A 20,476-nucleotide genomic window follows, 5' to 3' on the forward strand; every position below is an offset into this window, starting at 1 on the left:
CCTTAGATTTACGAGTAATTCTTTTATTATCTTATATTTTTAACCGCGTTTTAAAATATCCCACGATATAGTGGTTGCGCAGTTTTAAACGAGAAATATGTTGCATGAAAAATGCATGCGTCACAACCTAAAAAAAAAGGAATTTTTATTTTTTTTAAATTGCGCTATATATGAAAGAGTGTTTCTGACAACTTCACATGAAACTTGTTTTCGAGATAAGCCGCTGGTGCTAGATCAAATCTATAAACTACACATCCCACAAATACAGAGTGCCATTTGTCATACCTTTTCACTTCTTATATATCCACCTTTTACGTTCCAAAATAACCGGTTGATTAACGTTCCCAGTTAATGCTAATATAATTAATTAACGTTACCTACGGAAGCCTCCTATTGTTTGCATTAGAGATACGTTACTCCATCAGCAAATCTGATTTCCAGATTATATTATAGTTACCACCATGTTTGCATGGTTGCGGTTGTGATACCCGATCTTTGGTATCGCGTTTCAGATATGAAAAGATTTGCGAAATAAAACTGCGGCCGCGATCCATTTTCGTTCAAGGAAAATAACGGACTCCGCCCGATACATAATATATCCTTGAGACCCCGGCATTTTCGACGATAATAATTTTTTAGAGAGCATCTCCGATAATGCGGGACGCGACTAATCACTCTCGAACGATAATGACGGGAGAGAACTCGTATCTTTAAATAGCATTTGTAGTAGTAGTTATAAAAAGTTTTATAATTCAAATCGCGTTAATTCATCAATGCAAGCCCGGGTAAACGAAGTTAGCCGCGTAAATCAGTTTTCGCATTTTTCAATGTCCATTATCTCACGCTGAAAATTATAATAAAGCTGCGAACTATTTTTTTTTTTTTTTTTTTTTTTAATGTTCCTCTTGAACCGCGGTTTTCAGCCCCGGTGTAAAACGCCATGGAAAAACTTCTCTCGTTTCTCAACAGGCCGACTTGCCTCGCATATTATATCGTGAAAGCTTGCGCGAGAGCTTGCAAGCATACCGGCCCTCCTCTTTTGCATTGCCCGCAAAAGGTGTCGACGCTTGCTTAATCACTTAATTGTCGTTATATAATGCCCTCATATTTAATATTAACTTTATATTATTAAGATTCTACGTGGAAACGACTTCCGCAGTATTTTTCTCACGTATAAATATATAGTTTAACGTTTTAATATAAGGTAATTAAAAAAATTATAAATTAATTCCTGCCCAAAAGGGTAAAAATAAACGAATACCGAGCGTATAGATAAAAAAAAAAAAAACTTGTCATAAAAATGCTTCTTTTAAATTTCTCGCTGTATTTTCCTACGTTAAAAGTATTTTAATCTAAAATTAGAAAATTACATACTTTAGTTTCTAAATAAATAATTAAAAAAATATAATTAAACAATCTAATTATTAAAGAACTTTCTGATAAAAAGTAAACGAAAAGCATTTTCGTGAAGAGTAATTTTTAATAAGACGAACTAGAAAGTCTGGAAAACATTTTACAAGCTTATTCATATTATATTTAATATTAAACGTTTTCGAGATATTGCCGGCTTTATTAGTTCAGGGAAAAGTATAGTTGACTTAATAATTAAAATAATAATTTACATTTAGCTTTAGCCTGCAGCGGAAAGGATGAAAATTTAAGGAAGAAGGAACAGCGCGGTTATTTCCATACGTACATACGGCAACGTAGATGTCATTTGCAAATGGAAACATACGATGCACTTCTTTATCCTGGCGAATCTACGGTCTATCGAACGTCAGAAAACTTGGTCTATAAATATGTATTCCATCACGACGGATATTTTATGCTTTAAAAAAAAAAAAAAAAAAAAGAAAAAGGAAAAAAAAATAAAACATTGAAGAGGCTACCGACAGTGGCACGGCCAGCCGAGTTTCATATCAAGGATCGTAATGAGACCTCGAGTACGTCTTCGGCAAATTGATCGAAAAATGTCTTTCTTATCGAGAATTCCCCTATCTATCGGTGTCTGGCTGCAAAAGTGTACGATATACGGGAATGAAAGAGTTATGAGGCGAAATAAAACCGCGACGAGAAGTCGAGCATCGAGACCTGACCCAATCGAGGCTTTGTCGCCCGATTCGTGTTCAACTTTTCGATTCTCGCGATCCCGGCTCTCTTGACGAAGTCGACCGCCGGCAACCACGGGCCTTCTACTCGACGTGGAGGAAGAGTGAAATTGAATTTCGGGATTATTATCTTGTGATTCCATTTTCCAGCGTGAGACGAGCGTGGTCGCCCTCGGGCGTTCGTTTAAGAGGATCGCCCAGAGCCCCCGTTGGCTGCGTTTTTCCGTCCGTACCTTCGGGATGATTATGTTTCCCCTCGAAAATGCTGCCTGAGCAAAGATCTCGGGCGAAATTGTCCCGCGTACCGCATATGACAAGCGCAGTTTTTCAAAAACGCGTCAGCCATGCCGCGCGGAAATGCACAGCTTTGTTTATAACGCTTCCCCATTTTAAATCCGTGTTCATCACGCTAGAGTTATTTGCTGTATATCAATTTTAAAAATTACGCGATACAAGAAAACAAAGACCGAGTTTTTTCGATCCATTCTTGGCGCGTTTACTAAAATTACATGTACGAAATGCGGCCGCGAGAAATGTTTTCTCCGCCGAGATAAATGCTGCAGACTCTCTTTCATCATCGCCGCTTGACTGGCAATTTTCGTTTTCCCATTTTCGTTTCGCGAAATATTTTTATTGTATCGTTATTCCTCTCGTGCTAATTTTTCCTCGTCTCGTTTCTCAACCTTTTCGCAGGCCGTACCAATTTAATCCACTCCTACCTAGTTAGTTTTATATTTCCATTACTTTTATAGTCTCTCTTTCGGCTGTGCTTCCCTGCCTTTTTCTCTCTCTCTCGGCCTCTCGTGGCACCGGGAACCAACTCTCTCTCGGTCCGGCTTTATTTGTGCCACTCGTATCATTTGGGCTAACTCACGCGGTGAAATTAATATGCGAGAGCATTCCTCGCGCATATATTCTACAACTGCAGAGGAGTCCCGTGATATTACGCGTTACCTCTTCCCCTAAATATTCAAAACCGTCGTTCTTTAATGTAAATGTCCCGCGTCGCAATGAAGAGGCTTAACCGCGACTTCTCGTCTAGCGTCAATAACGTTGAATAAAATTTTCAGCCCGCTGAGATACGACGCATCTCTGCGACTGGTCGATGCTAGAAAACGCAGGAGGATCAGCTGGACCTATTGTGCGCCTCCGCGCGATATACCGCCGCAAGTTCGATTAATAATTAATTCTTTAACCCGGAATCAATCCATTACCGGTTCGCGGTATTCTTATCACGATTTCGTGGTATTTTCCATCATGATTTCTCGATAGCCGAGTTAAATAACTTCTCAGTTTTCTCGGAAGTTCCAAGGGATGATAACGTGTCAGTTTTCTTCGTAATTGCGGTAAGATGAATCCAAGCGTTCATCGTTCGGTCGCTTAAAGTCCGTTTCTTTCCCTGCGCGGTTACTATCCGAAGGAACCTACTCTCGCGCGTTTCCCGGACGAGGAATTTTTCGACAAATGGGTGACTCCCGCGGGCGTAATGTAAGCGTCGCGGCCTCACGGGGAAAGTAGTAAAGGCGAGGCTGTTATTCAAATTAGAAGGCGCGAGTGCCTCGCGCGCGCTTGCAGCTCATGAATGGAAACAGCCACTAAAAGACTCCGCGAAGTAAGCTCGAGGGTACTCGAGAGGAAAGCCTACCAGTAACTTTTTCTCTCCGTCCGCGAGCGAGGCTGAAAAACATACCGAACGCAAATTTGGCGAATTTGATTATTCGAACGGGTCGTACGCCTGGCTCGATCGTTAAAACGCTTTTCTCTCTCGACGAAGAGACTGACCGCGTTTCATAAACGAGGTTATCGGAATCTTGGAAAACTGCCTCGCACGCGACCTTCATTTCGCTATCAGATATTGTTTCGGATCAAGACACCGGGCGTTGAAATTAAGCGCAAACTGCGTAGAAAATTCTGCAAGAGAGGAATCTCTAAAAAGTTTTTGAAACGCGTTTCTTGTAACGCGTATAAAATATAATTCTTTTGAGAAAAACCTGGGAAAGGAGTAATGTGCTCTTTTATATTAATGATATAAGTTCATAGCGGTCATGGATCGGCTAATGACCGATATTCTATCTCTTTCGCTCCTACTCTCTCTTTTTATTTTTTCTTTTTTTTTCTTTTCTTTTTTTTTTTCCCGTGAGATATATGCTCCACAATTACGGCCTCGAGAATGTTTTTCCGAGGTCTTCTTTTATCAGGCCGCACAATTTAGCCGTGCGCGCCGTAGTGAACTTCCCCGGGATGGTTTTGCATTTCATACGAGCACTTTCCGAGCACCACGCTTGCTTTCTCGTTCGGGCAGCTCTGCCGCTCGACATTTTAGCGCGAGAACAATTTCAACCTTCTCTTGCGATCTTCTTTGATGACCTCTTCATTTTAGAGCAACTAAGTGCAAACGGCGCCTTCTCATTATCGTAACACACAGGGAGCCGGTTTAAAAATTTATCAGCGCAATGAATCCCTGACCTCGAGCTCTCTCTCTTCAACGTACATCGACGAACAGACTCGAAACGAGTGACGGTTTTATTCAATAAATGTTGAACGTTTAACGTGCATTTCCGTAATTACTCGCGGTATTATAAATTATTGGCGTTTAAACGTTGTTCTTTTTTTTTATTTTTTTTTTTCGGCGCAAAACATCCGCTTTCTGGCGATGACAGTAGTAGTAGCTGGTGCAAGATAACACCGTAAAAGAATTTATGTTCCAGTCGGCGCCGGAGAACTATACGCGTCGGAATTAGGTAGCTAACCGGATTAGAATGGTCCTCGAGTTAAGAAGCCGTACATTGAATTTGCCTTCCTCTATCTTCCATCTCGTTGTTTTCCTATCCTGGTTGCCCGCCTCGATAAAGCGATTTCTCTTTGAGACGGCGAATCTCTTTGGAGGGAACGTAACCGAAGCAAACTCGAACAATTGGGTCGCCGAGCATGCCAAAATTTAATACAGGTTATGAATCGAACGGCGCACAGTGGTCTAATTGCATTTTCCAACATTCTAAATGCGATATTGAGATCGTTTATAAGCCGATACATGGTCTCGGTCTATTCAAATATATTGAAATAGTATAATGCGAAAAAGTTTTACATAAAAAGGATTTTATCGTTAAAATATAATTCACCGACCAATATTTCTTTAATACGCAATTTTTTTTTTTTTTTCCATGTATAAGTACCGTAGTTCAATTGATTTTCTAGTCTGCAAATTTTCTGAACTGAAATTTATCACACACTGACAGATGCATATTAATGCTCCAGATCATGGACAAAGTTCTCTATTGCGTCGTCGCTGCGAATCGATATTGCCTATAAAAACTTGTAACGCAGACATAATTTAATACGTTGTTCACGTCGATGTAAAAATGGCTTAAGTGGAACGGAATGACAATTAAAGAAGCGCAAAGTTTTTAAAGAGGAGCTCAAAAATAAATCTAGACCACCGCGTATCGCGGGAGAGTCGTTGCGTAAATTTGGAAACGCGATAATTTTAGCCGATCCGTGACACGCTGTGCGGAATCAAATTGATTGGAAAACGAAAGGTAAAAAGGATGCTGCAACGTCGTACATTTCCGCGCGATGGGAGCATCAATCCCTGACGGTATCGTCATCAGTTATGCCGCACAATAAATTCTGCGAATAATATTCAATGGTCCCGCGTGTGTACGTAAGACATACGTAAAACGGCATGAGATATGAGCTACCGACGCGTTGTGCGCACAACTGGGATTTCCGCGGGATGATAAACAGACTATCGAAATAGCCTGACAAGCTTTCCGTAACTTATTTCGAATCTACTCCGCGCAATCGTCGACCCGGCTATTAAACATTCTTTTTTTTTCAATTCTGTACAGTCACGGCTAGATATTAATTAGTGACTAAAGTTAAATAGTAACAAAATATTTTTTTATAAATTGTGAATAGTATCGAGCTAGTGTTAGCTAAGGAATATGTCTAACATGCGCGATCTAACCACTAGCTGCGAAATTAGAATACCTAGATGAATTTCCACTCGGGTAGACAATTTTTCATGCACGTCGACAGATATATGTACGAGAATGTTGATACGTAATCAACTAAACACATCGCAATTCTTCTTTGACGTATTAAATTGCATTTTCTTGAGAGCCGCGCGGCGCTCAATTATAAAAATGTATTCTGTACTTTTATCTCACCTTGTTTTTGCCTCGCTCGCGGTTGTGCAATTTATTAAACACGCCGTCATATTTAACATTGTTCTTCCCTTTTTTTTTTTTTTTTTTTTCTTTTTCGCGAAAGCTGAGCGATCAATCTCGCGAAGTAACTGTAATTCTTTTATTACCGCAGGCTCGCCCCTGCTTGTGTTCGCAAGAATTAGCTGGGAGGTTCGCAAATATTCCCCCATTGTCGCACAATCGCCGGCTAATCAGTGCCAGCTGATTAGTAATTACTAATGGCGCTACATCTGGCGGGCCACAAAAGGCTAATTTGCGGATCGCACCGATCGATTACAGTTGCTCTAGTCTCCGTACGCGCCCTGCCCCGATTATCGATCTTCAGGGTCCGAGGGTGGTGGCTGATTGTTAGATCGTTGCCAATTTCCTCGTCATCTGCCCGTCGCGAAATTGCGCGGCCGAATACAAATCGAATGACCATAAACGGCCCGTTCCCTTCAAAAGCTATCGCCGTGTACCCGCGCTCACGGAGCGATAATTCGTTTCGATAATTTGAGATGTTATACAATTGAATGACCGGCTTTTATCGGACAAAACCGGGCGAAGCATATACTGACGTATCACCGCTGATACGCGCCGCGTTGTGATACGCGACCCGGGCCCGTCATATCGGCGCGCCACCGCCCCCTCCCCCTCCCCCTTTCTCCCCCGAGTATCTACAACCACGGGAATTAATATTCCGGTTACGTCATTTAAAGCACGCGAGGCGATGACAATTTGTAACCATTGTCCAACCAGTTGTTATTGCTTTACAAGCGTTACGCTCTTACAAATGGCCGAACGCCGATTACGGGCCATTGTGGAATATTGACCGCTGTCAGGAGTTGCTGTCTGCTCGCGTTGCTGCGAAACTACATTGTGTAAACGATAACTACGTAATATTATCTTCGTTGAAATAACAGGTTGTCGGAAAAGCAGCCGGCGGAGAAGTAATAACATAGAATTATTTATTAAGCCAGTTTTCCGAGATAGACGTCCCGCATTGTTATCGTATTTCAAAACGCTTCCGAACAAGAAAACTCCGACGAGCGATCGGGCAACGGGAAAAACTTCTCAGACGCTTCGCGAGCGCGAGTTACGAGCTCGAACGAGCTTCGGCAGATCTGTGAATAACGCAAATCGACGACCGGGGAAGTCGATCGTAGCCGTCGCTCGGCGACGCGAATCGGTCGCGGGCACGTTATTCAGATAGAGGAATTCAATTTCTATTATTTGAGAGAACGTGTGGATTTTGGGAATAGAACGAAACGGAAATGAGCGAGAGATTTAATTAAAATAAATGGTCTTAGTACGCGCGGATTAATACTGATATATTAAATTTAAATTAATAAAGATGTTACACGTTGTTATTATGATATTATTGTATTAAATTTATATTAGAGGATAATAAATTTAATACTACTCCTCCGTGTTTTGTACGTATGCGTGTTTAATTTCATGAAAATTAGCTCGAATGTCACGGGAGGGAAATTATTGCGGAATGATTTACTGTTGAATTTGACTGCAAGCTGGGCAACGGTGGGAAACGGTAGCAATATCATTAGTGGAGGCACCTCTATTTATTTAACATCAGCGCAAAGCGGAAAGGGGACTTGAAACGGTAAATTACCGGGAGAAGTCTTACCTGCCACGTTTTTGCGACCGCGACGTCGTACGTCGGTGGCGGGGACGTCATCGACGGAATAGCGGAGTAAATAGGCTGCGATCTGTTCTGCGAATTCGGCCGACTCGTTCCGGTCTCGTTGACGGTCACAATCGGGATATCCGGTATGGTGGCGTACAGCGCTTCCTGCACGGAGTTCTCGCGGCTACTACCGCTGAGGATACTCGAACCCGAATCTGCCAAGTGTCGTCGGGAACAAAGAATATAAATTTCTCTCCTTCTCTTTTTACCTGCTCTTACTTTTACGAGTTTTCGTGCAATCATGCTCTGTAATTTATTACTTATCGATTTCGAACAGTGTCTACTCTAGAACTTAACAGATATTTTTAAGGATTTTCTTTTCAATAGTATTGATAAGACCGTGATTAATTACGCGGACTGACCGATGTAAGTGTAATGCGACTCTGCACGGTCGGCGCTTCGAGTCCTCCGCGAATGAGTCAACCTCTTCTCGTGCTTGCTCTTCTTCAGCGTCGACCTCGTGGACTCCGCCACTGTGCTACTGCTTCCGGTTTCGTTCGACGCCCGACTGTTAGACACCCGCTCGTCGTCGAGCTGCTTTCGCGAGCCGTTACCCTCCGACTTACCGCCCTTCGTCTTGGGCAGGAGGATGGTCAGCTTCCCCATAAGAATCGAGCTGTTACGTGACTTGGACAGATCTGTGGCCACGCCACAGGCGCACACCTTCTCGTTAGGCATTCTGGAAAAAATCCAGACGGCATTTTGAAGAGTTTTATCTTCGAAAATTAATGAGAACGTGACTATAATATAGCGAGCCGAGTTCGAAAAGTCAGTTTTCCCCCCCGAAAAGATGTCTTGCACGAGTCTATTAAAATCGCGCGAGAGCGATATTATGGAAGACACGATAGTACCGAGATGTATGAGAATTTATAAAACGTTCCTGAGGCATTTCACAAATTTATTCACTTTCAAAGGATTTCGTCTTAATACTATCGCACACGGAGCGCTGCAAAGAGATCAATTTATATTAAAAAATTATACGTTTCATAAATAACGTAAGTCACCGGGACTTAGTGACGGTGAGATTCGTAACGGGGTTCTTCGCAATCCGTTATAGCCGGCGCGCACTACGGCTCTGCCAAACAACGTTATCGACCTCGTGCGCCGCGCACCATTATTAACGACCCTATAATGGCCCTTAATTGGAATCACTTCGTAACGTTTATTCGCAATAGCGGTCCGCTCAGCGTCGGTTCTTGCGTGACAAACGCGATTATACAACTTCAGAACATATTCATCGGGAGAAAAAACAAGTGTGACAGAACTTTTAACAGGCTCTCGTTTTTCTTTTTTTTTTCTTTTTTTTGTGAGATTCGATTCGCAGATAGAGCTGTAGAAAATTCAACGGGGGGGTTCTTTGATTACAGTTAGCTATGCTAGCGAAATTATCGTGAAATGGAAAGAAGTAATGGCAAACAAATTAAATCTCGAGATTAAGATCTGAAGTTCGGGATAGCTTCAGTCATCGGCCTAAAACATCTAAAAGAATCAGAGAAGCATGTCTATCGAATTTCGTATGCGCGTTTACGTGGATCACTTCGTGTGCGGAATCTTTAATATCGCGATCCAATTTCAAGTTTTCGGAATAAATCACCAAACTGCCAAATGTCGCGATAGATCTTTCAAAAGAAAGAAAAAGAATGTGTGTGTGCAAGAGAGAGACGGAGAAAGAAAAGAGGGAGGAAAGAGAAAGAAAAAAAAAAGAAAAAGCAAAGTCACTTTTTCTATTTAACTCTTTTACCGAGGTGAGAGAAGAAAAGGAAGATGGCCCCTTAATTCCCGAGGAAATCGTATTCTCCACACATTTGGAAAGTCACTTTTGAGAGAACAAAGTCAGGCCAGTTCACGTTGGATCGCACAATCCCGTTTTATATCGTCAAAATGAACAACGCCTCTCAGTATCCTCGTCGGATTTCGTCCCTGAGCACTCTTATCCTCTCAAGATTAAAAGGACCGTCTTCGCGTTTATTATCCTTCCGTCGCTTCTCTCCTAAACCACTTTCAACCTAGTGCTCGATTTAATCCCGCACTTTTGCGCCGAATCACCGGTCGAATCCTTCGCTCTAGACGTCGAATAAAATATTTTACAACACACGCACGGCTCGTTAATAATAATGGAAAAAAGAAAAAAATGATTCGCGTAGATTTGACAAGAATAGAACGGAATAAAAATTGCATAAATGACGTGGGACGGCGACGACCGCCAGCACGGAGGACGCGCTATTACATCTGATGACGATAGCCTTATAAATGTTATTGCGTATAATATGACAAGCCGCAGGTACCATGAACGATATGATAATAGATTCGCTTTGACATTCGAGACGCGTGCAAACATCTCGAGAATGCGTTCGCACCCGGTAAAGTGACGCCCTAAGATAATTTCGGGTTCTCGCCTGGCTCGGGCCGGCGAGGGTCGAGACCTCGGCAGGGAATCGCTACATGGAAATTGAATTACGTGCCCTGCTGCGAAATGAGCTGCCAGGGACCTTGGTTAGTTTCGACGACAAACTACTCGCTACAATACGCAGACCTGGCCATTACTCATCCCGCCGGTGAGACTGACGGAACTTCTTCCCTGCCTGACTTCGGACGTATATCCAGAGCTTGTTTCCCCAAAGATACCCACTTCGCTCCGCCGGCGAAAACTTTTCGGGGTAGACCGGAGGGTACGAGAAAGTGAAAGCGTCGGTTTATACGGGGGCCAACTTCCCTTTAACGAGCGCGCCGAGTGATCGACGGCTTTCGCGAGTGAAAGAGATGTTTACGGGCGCGTCTCTTTAATCGAATAAAAGTAATTTATGAATACCGATAAAGTCTTTCCGATATTTTAAAGCGCCGCGACACACCGTGGCTGGTTTACAGTGAGGCCACGTGGGCAATTTTCTGACAGGGAAATGTTTTCCCGCGTAAACACCGCGTTATTGGTCTTACGACTCTGGAAAATTTATGGGCACCGTATTTTTTTTTTTTTTTTCCCTGTATACGCTCCAGGATAAAATCCCGCATGCAAATGCGTTTATATTGAATAATAAAGTGGAGAATAAAAAATTTTTCCGATAGGCGAACCGTTGTGTTCCGGATGTTCAGCAAAAAATCATTAATCGATAAATGAGATTTTCATGCCACGAATGCAGGAAATGGAAATGGGGCGAGTCGATATTTATAATTAAAATCTTTGTTGGAAACATCAGCGAATGTAATCAAATACATCACTGCTACTCGTATCTCCTTTCTACTTCGGAGCAATATAACGTTTAATTACAAAGATCCAAGGATCGTCCTAGTTGCAATTAACGTCACCGACGTCTTCGATGCGGGTCCACGAATGACTCTTCCCGCCGGCGGTTATCGAGCAGCATTGATATCGACAGAGACGAGAAATGGGCTTTCGAGCGATAATTATTACAATGCCAAAGCACGTAGTTCGTGTTTGAAACGGACATTTACAACTGCGGAAGGGCTGCAGGGATGAGATTTCCCTTTTCGTTAATAATATCAAACAAGAGAAATTCTATGAGCCAACTAGAAAAGTTACGCGGGATTGTTTGATCTTCGTGTCGATATAAAATTATCTTAATAAAAAAACTAAGAACGGAAATTATAAAAAAAAACACGAAAAAGAGAAGTAAAATTAATGTAATTTGAGTAGCGAATAATTGCCGCGACAATAAAAAGTAATGCGGGAATAATAAAACGGTAAAATGTAAAACACCAAAGTGCATTATAATATAATCGTCTTGGTAAATTAACCGTATTTCATGCTACGCGACTCGAGACTTCTTTTTCAGCCTGCTTCCTACTATAATTTTAATAATATACTTTATAATACATCCCACAGGAAAATCTTTACGGTTTGTCGTGACATAAAACAGATTTTGTTTAGTTATTGCCAAGGTGCGCGATGAAAACAAATACGGGAATGAAACCGCGGTTTCTCCCTTTGCAATTTCAGACCCCGCGGGATTCGCCTTACCTGGCCTTGGAAATTCTCGCGATTCCGCAAAACGTAAACAGGAATCAGCCTCTCCCTTTGATCCGCGCCGGGATTAATTCGTTATACTAGAGAGGAAGGAAAATACGTAACGCCGGCAACGTCGACGTTAATTAATTTTGTCGAACATCTTCCGCGAAATCTTTCTCTTTTTTCTTCTTTGGCTTTCGCTCGGCTAATGATAAACTATCGCCCTACCCGCCGGGAAAACAATTAAATTATCTAAATATTTGCAGCGCCTGTAAATATCCACGAACAGATAACAATTTCAAGAGTTACAAGTATGCTGCAATCACGATGAATTTTGTGTCGTTGCATAATTTACCTTGCTCCACCAATAGTTTGGTTTATTGCCGGTTAGTCACACCTGAACTATTTACCTTTTCGTGGCATTTGTCTCTCCTGTCTTGTTCGTTATAACGAAAAATAAAAAAAATAAAAAATAAAAAAAATTAATTAATTAATTAATTAATTAAAGGAAGCCGTCTGGCAATAAAATATTTATAAATAGACATTTTGTTTTAACGTTTTATGTCTCCGGTACCAACGTCAAAGATCTGTCCAACTACGTCCTCGAGCGATACTCGAGCATCGCGCAAACAAGGAGGGCCATCCGTCGTAGACGAAACCCGCGTGGTTCGTGAACTCTCCCGTGTGATATCCCCGCAGACACAGACGACCGAAAGAATTGCATGCCCGTCGTGTTAATTAAAGCTCGCGATGTGATCTCCGACGGAGGTATGCTCGACGAGCGAGTTGCCGTTAGCTTCGTAATTAATCCGCGGACGCGGAAAGCTGGAATCTGCCCAAGAAAATTCAGCGCGCGGATCTTCGTTCCTCGCATAATGAACCCTCAACGCTCACCGTCGCATGGAATTAACGTCCCGCGGACAAATCATTCCCGCGATATTGAAAATAAGCGACCTCTCTTTCCACTTCCCCTCCCACCCTCTTTTTTTTTTTCCACTCTAGACAAACGCAACGGTGGAAATTCTTTCCTTCCGCTTGCATTCCGCTTAACGCATTGTCCCCATTGTGAGAGAAAAATTTATGATCCCGCCCGCTCGGTGGAAAGCCCGACGTGTTTCCGCGTTTCTTGCTTTTCCGCCTGTCGACATTCGCTCTAATATGTATACGATTCACGTTGCCTAGACGAGACAGGCATCTCCGCGAGCTTGTCGTCACTTCGGTCGGGACTTGGCGATACGTGCCCGAAACGTAATTCTATCAACGACGTGTCGCCTGCTAATGAGATTTAAACGCCCAAAAAGCCGAGGGAGTTCGAAAAGGAAGAGAGAATTCGTGGGTATCCGGCCACGTCGTTACGCCGTTCAGCTACACCGTCGCCGAGGTGTAAGCGGTCGTCATCCGTTGTATTCCACGGCTTCCACGGCAAATGTTTCGAATACTTGGGGCCGAAAAGAATCGATAAGCTACTCGTTCATAGGCATCTAAATTGCAAAACGTATACCGGGCGCAATGCGGGCCCGGGGATGCGTTACCAAAATATTCATCCGGATTGTTCAGCGTAGCGACGGGGCGGCGGTACGCGCGGGTGAACTGGGTCATCGTGAAATATAACATTTTTACGAGGGTGTGCATGTATTCGGAAGGAGCCGTCCCAATGCGCCGTTACTGGGCTCTAATACGATTATGCATTCGCTCGCGGCCGCGGTCGCGAAGCAGACTATTTCGCATTTCGAGTACAGACGACGAGAACTCCCGCCGCCGTTTTGTCTCTCTCTCTCTCTTTTTTTTTTTTTTTCCTTCCCTTTCAGTACCGCTGACACAACACATCGAATGACTCACTCGTGCGGATGAAAATAAATAATTCTCACCCGGGCGTAAAAGCGCTTTAAATAAAAACGCGAAATAAGAGCTTCCGCACGTTTCCGAAATGGAAACGCTAATTATGCCATCGCGGGGAACGAACCAACCTCCCTTTGAGCGGGTTTTATTTCTTTTTCTTTCCTTGCGCTCGCGAGTACTGTTTCTTTTTTTTCCTCTTAACGCTTGTCATATGATAGACAATAATATTCTATTGTAATAATTTTATCTAAAATGATCTACACACGAGAAATTCGACATATGAACGCGACAGTTTGTATTTCTTTTTCCTGCTTTCTTCCGCGTAGATTTAACACTCTCAAACGCATCGAATGCAGAGGGAATTTTTTTTTTTTCTTTTTTTTTTTCCTCGAAGGTACATGTGCGGCCGACCCAATTAAAACCGATTAGTCAGCCCGAAGCCGATATCGAGAGCATTCTTATCGTTTTGTCACGATGCTCCGCACCTACACACGTAGACGAAGACCGCAGAAAGGGCGCGTTTAAGCGTCGCTGTAAGAGGACGAAATTCTTCGTTCAAGGAGCTAACGGCGATAATTGAAAAGGACGAGAAGCGAAGGAATGACGACGTTAAGGGCGAAAGGTGACCTATAGCTCGGGCAAGGTGGCTGAGGTTGGGCCGGGCCTAGCATCCGGTTGCTGGCTCGACGTGACCCGGATTTACCTGGTCTCTCCACCCACGCTCTCTTGCCTCGTCGCCTCCCCCCCTCGCCCTTCCGTCGCGTATCTGTGTGTTCACCTGTGTTACGAGCTGGATCTCGTAATCTAATAAACCTCACTGATAAAACGTGACACACACGACAGTCACGCCGCCCGCGTCGCGACGTCTCTCATGCGAGAACGCGGCTTTACTTCGGCTTTACAGATTCGTAATCCGTCGCGTTTTCCTCGAAAAAAAAAAAAAAAAAAAAAAGAGGAAAAAAAAATTGGACTGACCCAGAAGATCCCACCGGTTGGAATTTCGACGGCGGATTTTTCCCTCGATTTGAAAGCGTCCCGTTGTCGAACGGATTCACAGGTGAGCGATCGCTTTGAGCAACGCGATCGCTTGTCATCGATAGAAAAATATCGCACGGCGCAATTGCGTATCGATTCCCGGCGAATGGACTCCGCGTGCATTTTAGTTACGCGCTCTTTCATCCGCGTTACAACGTAGGGGGATGCATTTGCGCGATCAAATTAGCCGGTCGGGGGCGAGCGAACGCGAGCTTTCACACCAAACAATCGGTAGTGTGTACAGCGACTCGGCGGAATTATTGACGCTGGTTCCCCTACGGCGACTGCTTAATTGAATTTCTTACCGGCGCCTCATATCGACGCCGCCGTCCGTCGTAAGCCCCGGTACACGTCGCAGAAACGTCTCATTAACCGAAACAATAAACGTCAACCTGGCGGACAAGTTTAATTTACGGGCAAATCTCTTCAAAGAACTGTATTAATGAAATCCCTTCGATTGCGCTTAACGTGATAATAAAGATTTTCATTATAACAAAGACATTACGTCGCGAGGTGTCCTCCCCGAACTGCGGATAATGCGAAACGAAATAATTACAGAGGCTGAATAATTATACAACAATGGACGGGGATATTTGAATGCTCGCGTAATACGCAGATAGTTATATGAATAATAAAAAAATAATCGTGTTTCCATTGCACAATTCATTCGCCGTGTGTCATATTTTGAATAAAATAAAATATTGAAGAGATGCGTAATTACTGTAACCTCTCAACTAGAAAAATTTATGAAGTTATACACGGTATAATTTTATTCATGTTGAAAATACACGACCACGCGTGTATTGTGAACATTCCGTACAAAATCACGAATGCCGTTCGAGTGCAAAGTAAAAGGCTATTTAACACATCGGAGTTTGATTAGGGGCTAGTAATGGCGGAGAACCGCGAATTATTCGTAACAATGAATAATTTGGTGCACGAATTGCACTACTGCGTTCTACATTCTGGCGTGCATAAATTATTCGACGATGGTTTCGCGGAAAAACATAACGTCGGTCACGTTCGTAGATCGTAATTGCAATAAGTAAAAAAATAAAATAAAATGAAATAAAAGAAACAAAAGATCCCTGAGCATTGCTCCGTGGTTTGATAATTAATACAAGCACTTGGAAACCTAAATACGTAATGCTGAAAGAAAACTTTTCTTAGTGTAATTCATGTGCCGTTGCCTTAATTCAATCGCCTAAAGCTCGATGGAAGCGAGCTCATTTGAGCCGCGTATCGCGAAACATTCTCGCGCAAACACGGGACTATTAAATACGATCTATTGTGCATTATCTTAAGCCCAAATCGTTTAGAGGAAAAGGTTTTCTACATGCCGAGTGATTCTCGAGCGGTTTCGATAGAATGCCAATACTGTAAAAGTCGGTCACGCCTCAGTTTTGCGGGTAGCAGCAAGTACAAACACGCCTCATAAAGCTTCTCGCCGATCGACAATAGCGAAACTCGCATATTCTTCTCGGCCGTAACGACATCCGTGCGCATTCGAACGAAAATAACCATGAGAACCGAAGACTAGCTTACGAACAACAGGGAAGGAATTTGCGAGAGTCGATTTGATCCGGGTCCGCGTGCGTGGAAAGAATAAAGATCAAGAATAACGCACGGCGTTGCCGACATGTCTCGGGGAATTTGATCAATTCTTATGAAAATCGAGACGAGGGGAAATTCCCGCGGTAGCTTCGTGTTCCAGAGTTATCTTTAGCCGCGTCGATATCGCTCATTGCGACAATCGAGAAATGGGTTCCTGCTCAAGCATAATGTACATAGACATACCGCGGAGTTACACGGTATAATAAGGAAACAGACCGAGCGTTATGTATCTTACGTTTGAAGATGGATTGCACAGGAAGATCTTAAACCGATCCATAATTCGCGTTGAAATTTAGGAAAGCTCGGACGCTCCGCAGATAAGATTTTAAATTTCTCATTAATTTAAGTTGAACTCACTTTACGGAAACAATGATATTTTAACGAACGTAAGAATAAGAAAAAGATTTTTACAGAAAGTTCGTTCATTCGTCTTATTAAGCTCGCTGAAAGCAGGAGCATTCCATAAAAACTACGCCGTTCCCCAGCCGAATTTATTACATGTAATAACAGTCAGTGTACCGTAATGCGACGTATTGCAGAACTTTGACATAAAATAGTAAATCCTTTGATAGGCTTGCTACTCCCTTATTCCCTTCCTTTCTTTTAAGAAAAATTCTCAGCGCTTCCTGTAAACAGGTTCGGGTTTCTCGTAAAGCGACGAGAAAAGTTCGCAATCAATTTTGTTGTCGTTATTATCGCGCGATCCGAGTTAAACCCTTTCGGGTCCTCTCGCGAAGAAAAAGCAACCGACTTCCCGATGCGATTAAAAAGTTGAGCCCGGGAAGAGAACGCGGAACGCCAGGGGCCCATTATAACAGTGTATTCTTCTAGGTTTTACGCTCCTCCAATTCGACCCAGATTACCCGCGATCGATCGTCAAAGTCGATATCCCGCGAGCCTTAATTCGCCCAGCGAAAACGGCAGCGGGGCTGGGCGAAACCCATCAAAGTTAAGCACTCGTTAGAGTGCCCTCGTCCCCAGGCGAAGTTAATTCTGAAGTTGCTCCACTGCCGGGCGAGATCACGTTCTGAGTTTTACAGTCGCCTATTTTCATTCTGCGTTCTCTATTATTACCCAGCACTACAAATTGCGTTATATTTACATCGGCTAGGGAATCGCGCTCATGACTTATTAATCTGTACTTCGATCCGCAATGATATTGAGAGAACAATGGAAAGATGGAAGAAACAGACGCACTTTTACTTTTATTCAATTTTTTTTTTCTTTTTTTTTTTTTTAAGCGCGAAAAAAAAGTTCGAGCACGTTTTGCGTCCTGGACATTTAAGTACTTTTTAAATATTTCTTTCGACAAATTTTATACTTCCTGCGTGCAAAATTTAAATCTTGTTACGATAATTGTTGCAGCTTTTTAAAAATTCTTTTTTGTTTTATTATATATATTTGTATATTTCTCCATTGTAATCTTTTTTTTAAATTACAGAACTTGGATTTTCAATTTGCAGAATCTACAAGAAAATTCTATGAAGGCAATTCTATAAAGGCCCGCTAATAGAACATGAGTTCTGAAAAATGGAAGCGCGTTAAATGGAACAAAAAAAAGTAAAGTCGTGGCTTTGATGTACAAAAAAGCGGATGTGAGTTGATATGACCTAAAATTTAATTTGCTTGATAAGTACAATAGTGTTTCAGTTCAAAGAATTGCAAAAGGAAAGAACTCGACTAATTTTCTTTAATCGTTCGCCATAAGCGAATACCACTACATAGATTTTTCTTTTTTCTTTCATAATGAGACGAATGTAAATTTTCCGTAAAAATAAACTCTTCGAAAGTAGTTTTGAAAATTCTGCAGAAATAAGTTTTAAAGTGTCCTAACGATTCCTAACGATATAAGAGCAAATCCGACTCGTTGTAAAGTGGGCGAAGGAAATAAAACCAAGTCTCTAACGCTCGCAACAAAATCGAAAGCTAAATAAAGAACGGAGCAAACAGATTGCTCGTTTGCACGCAAAAAAAAGAAAGAAAAAAAAACGGAAAAAAATGAGCGAAATAAAAATTCCGCGGTGTGTCTCTTCCGATAATCACAATAATGAAGAGACAAAGGGACGTTCCGCCCGGGACGTCGCACGACCAATGATGAAAAGAACAGGAAGGGGAGAAACGCGGGAGTTGAAGCGCTGTTAAACAAAGTAATGCCAGGGCTGTCACCTCCTTTAATCGTTCGTCACAAAGCAAGCGAAACTACGTTTCTCCGATTGAAACAAACTTGGTGATGCGGAACAACGACGCGGGAGGAAACTTGCTCCCGCACAAACGTTCCGTCATGAAGCGCGGTTGAATAAATCTGCATCTTTATCGGCGTTCGTTTCCCCACCGTGGCATTTTGCAACATCAAACAGCATTTCGATATCCCGGTGATATCCGATCAAGGAATCGCCGTCAGAAATCGTCGTGCATCAATGGACCACCGGCGGAGCCGACCGAATTCAATCGCAGTGCTCTGACGAATCCCATTGAAATCTTTTAGCTCAGTTAATCAGAGAGGATCGACGGAGATTAAGAATATCGGGTAATAAGAGATAGAAAGGGGGAGAAGATGAAAAAGAAAAAAAAAGCGAAAAAGAATAAAAAAAAATTTTTACTTCGACAAGAGAAAATAGTCGCGAGCGATGAATCGAGGTTGCGCGCTTCATTCGGTCGGCAGGAAAGCTTTTTTACGCTCGCTCGAATGGAAGGATTACACATCCTGAAAATCCTGTATGCGACAAAGACGAACGACTGCCGTCGCTCATGCTCAAGACGATGCATACGCGAGAAAAATTACAGCGACAGTTACGGGAGGAAAGAAAAAAACATTTCGTCGTGCGATTTTCCCGCTCGTAAGCTTGCGACCCCCGTGCCTTATTGTGCGAGAATGATTAACGATACGCGAGCTCGTAATTATCGCGTCTCAATTATGTAACTTTCTGTAACTAAAACAGCATTTTCCCCCGTCGTAGCGATGTTTTTCCCTGATGAACATCCGATGGAAGCTCTCGAGAGGATATTTATACTCCGAAAGTGCATTTCGCTCGCCTCGCGCTTTGTAATTTCGCTAACTACGATACGGCCGTCAAAGGAATACAGTAGGAAACGTCGAAAGCGAACAGGAAAGGGGGAGGAAAAAGATTGTCATCGGGATGTTACGGGACACTCAGGATTTTTCAGTAAACGTGCACGGCTTGAATGAAGAATCCGGTTCAAAGCTGCGTTTTGAAAGCTCACTGAGGATTCAATGCCAGAATTTTCTACGCGCTCGCATAATACTCCGGGAACACGTGGAATTCACGAGAAGCATTCCTAACGAGTCTTAAAAGAAAAAACAAAAAGGGAAACCGTAAGGGACGGGGGGAGGACGTGAACGGAGGTCCATAAGAAATGGAAAGAAAATAGAATAGATAGAATCCGAAATGAGGTTCTGCTTCTAAAACAGGACGGTGGTTTTGGGGAAAAAGAAAATTGGGCCGCCGAACGAACTTACATAAATTTAATTCGGGAGTTATCCCGTTACATCTCACGTCCGCGTTCCCAGCGATTTCGCTTAAGCCGCGATGAGAATGCGCGGCGCCATCCGTATTTATTCTACCTCTCAGCTTGACACATTCGCCCGGATATTTCGGCTGGCTCGCATATTTGAGAAAACCGCGGAGATCACGCCGGAGCCGACAAAGAGTAGAGAGAATGAAATTGCGCGAGCGGATCGGCCCGCTCGTGTCCCGCGTTTGTAGACTCGCCGCCGACGAGCAGGGCACGTTCCAGGATTAGCTTCTGCTCCTGGGATTACTAGACCTCTCGTCTCGAAGGGGATTTCAAGCCCGCGATCATTACGGATCACGGTTGACGGCACCCCAATTCCGCGCACGTGCCGATATCTGGTTGACGAAAGCTCCGTATTGAGAAGTGACCCTCCCTCTCTTACTTACAACATTTAGAAAGGCCTAACCAGGAAACGAAAGTCGTACGGAAAGAAATAAGCCCAATTTTCCTTTCTTGCATTCGGCAAGGATCGACAAGAAGGGAATTAGAT

At 43.0% G+C, this 20,476-nt stretch overlaps 1 protein-coding gene across 1 annotated transcript in view; it reads right to left on the reverse strand.

Moving 5' to 3' along the window:
- LOC139103850 (uncharacterized) overlaps window positions 1–20,476 on the reverse strand; it is a 41,561-nt gene that overhangs the window by 2,274 nt on the left and 18,811 nt on the right. Inside the window, exons 2-3 of the mRNA XM_070658928.1 lie at window positions 8,363–8,679; window positions 7,941–8,155 (exon numbers count right to left, since the gene is read on the reverse strand). Coding sequence (XP_070515029.1) covers window positions 7,941–8,155; window positions 8,363–8,678 — 531 coding nt within the window. The 5' untranslated portion in view covers window position 8,679. The remainder of the gene's footprint in view (window positions 1–7,940; window positions 8,156–8,362; window positions 8,680–20,476) is intronic.

Source organism: Cardiocondyla obscurior, linkage group LG07 (assembly GCF_019399895.1).
Source record: "Cardiocondyla obscurior isolate alpha-2009 linkage group LG07, Cobs3.1, whole genome shotgun sequence".
Lineage (NCBI taxonomy): Eukaryota > Metazoa > Arthropoda > Insecta > Hymenoptera > Formicidae > Cardiocondyla > Cardiocondyla obscurior.